Source organism: Triticum dicoccoides, chromosome 6B, assembly GCF_002162155.2.
Source record: "Triticum dicoccoides isolate Atlit2015 ecotype Zavitan chromosome 6B, WEW_v2.0, whole genome shotgun sequence".
Taxonomy (NCBI): domain Eukaryota; kingdom Viridiplantae; phylum Streptophyta; class Magnoliopsida; order Poales; family Poaceae; genus Triticum; species Triticum dicoccoides.
In genome coordinates this window covers 52377942-52379696 of record NC_041391.1, presented here as the reverse complement: position 1 = coordinate 52379696, position 1755 = coordinate 52377942, and the positions used below count along the sequence as shown (strand labels likewise).

Here is a 1755-nt window from a genome sequence, read left to right as displayed (position 1 = left end):
TGCTGCTATGAAGCAGGACAGTCGGTGCTCCGGCAATGATGATGCTGCAAGGGCGAGGGCAAGCGGCAACAAGACACTGCAGAAATCTGGGTCTTGTTGGAAGAACTCGAGGTCTGGGTGATACTGCATATGGAGAAACTGGAAACAAATATTAAGCCTACAGGGCAGCAACGAGGCAGACATTCCAGCAATAGCTTAGCTAAGATAAGAAGCACAGAGGGTTACGAAGACAGCTCTACATACAATTGTACAGTCGAGTATGACAAAGCATGGTTTCAAAGGTGAATACAGGAGTTTACATTCATGTTCTCAAGCACAAGCAGAGTCTATTTAAAACACAATTTGTGATACATAGCAGGTTGGTGCTGCAAAGCGTTCACGATTGAGCACAGCAGAAACAAAGCAGTCATTCAGCGCAGGGTGGAGGTGGGCATGAAGCCGAGTCTCAGAAGAAGTCTGGGTCTTGTTGGGAGAACTCGAGGTCTGGGTGAGTGCTTCCACCTGAATGCCTTGAACGCCTGCGTCAACAAAAAACCAGGTGGTTGGCATCAGCTGTTCATTGGAGTTTCAGCTAGTGAGCACCCCACCCCTAAACCCCGGTCGGGTGCAAGTAGAGATAAGTATATCGGTTTCAATTATATGTTAGTAAATTGTGTTCAATGACTTCCATGACGCAACAGTATATAGAAATATGTATTATGCTGAATGTTGCATTGGATGTGGATGCGAGTTAGCTATCAGCGCGAAAAAAAGAACTATAAGCACCATTTGTTTCTTACTTGAGACAACAAACCTTTCTAAAGTGGTATCAAATACAATAACAGGCCATCTCGAGCCTTACCGGTTGCCAAGCATAAAGTGGGTCTATAGAAAATGTTAGGAATAATTAACTTACCTCACAAAGCGAGATGGTTCAAATCCTGGGACATCAGGCGGGCCAATTGGATCGTAGCGACCACCGGGTGGAACACTCCTATTGTGAAGTATTTGATTCCGTTTATGACGAAACAAATACTGCAATGGAATAATTAGTAAAGGAAAACTGAACATATCCAGGGTCACCAAAAGGAGTAGAAGGAGTTGAAGGAAAGAAGCATGGATCATTTGGGCCTGTAGTAATCAAATAGATTGTAAGTTAGACAGTGCAGCGGAACAAATGTGAAGAGATTCCAGAGATATTCAGTTGACAACATATTACCAACATGCATAGTACCACCTGTCTCACCACTGCAAACAGTAAGACCCATTTGTTAGTTATGTTTGAAAGAACTGACATGTCGATGTTTTTACATGTATATTATGGTAGGAGAGAGACCTATGAGGGTAGAAGCCTGCACCAGGAGCAGGGAAGGTGTCATCATGACCAAACAGAACTACTGGAGGATAAATCAGGCTGTAACACAATACATAACTGGAAATATTAGCCCCGTTATCAATATCCTATAACCAATTCACTGGTAGCCTATTTATCCTACAACAGTGTTAGAGAGTGCAAATTTTGGTAAAACCAAACATAATTAAGTTGACATGAACCCCTTCACTAGGTTGTGCACTACTTGTAAAGAAAATTATCAGGAAATTCATAGTACTATGGAGTTTTAATACAGGCAACAACAACAACAACAACAAAGCCTTTAGTCCCAAACAAGTTGGGGTAGGCTGGAGTTTTAATACAGGCACATGTACCAAATTTCAAAGGAAAAATATAATCATATGCGTGATGTAGCAAAAGGACAGGAGAGAGAGAGAGAGTAA

The 1755-nt window shown here is 42.1% G+C and overlaps 1 protein-coding gene across 1 annotated transcript in view; it reads right to left on the bottom strand.

Annotated features, from left to right (window-relative positions):
• Nucleotides 1-445: 445 nt before the first annotated feature.
• The window catches only part of LOC119320707 (probable proteasome inhibitor), an 8798-nt gene continuing 7488 nt past the window's right edge, over nt 446-1755 (bottom strand). The window contains exons 6-10 of the mRNA XM_037594678.1: nt 1316-1411; nt 1199-1227; nt 1044-1110; nt 896-973; nt 446-518 (exon numbers count right to left, since the gene is read on the bottom strand). Of these exons, the coding sequence (XP_037450575.1) occupies nt 446-518; nt 896-973; nt 1044-1110; nt 1199-1227; nt 1316-1411 (343 nt within the window). The remainder of the gene's footprint in view (nt 519-895; nt 974-1043; nt 1111-1198; nt 1228-1315; nt 1412-1755) is intronic.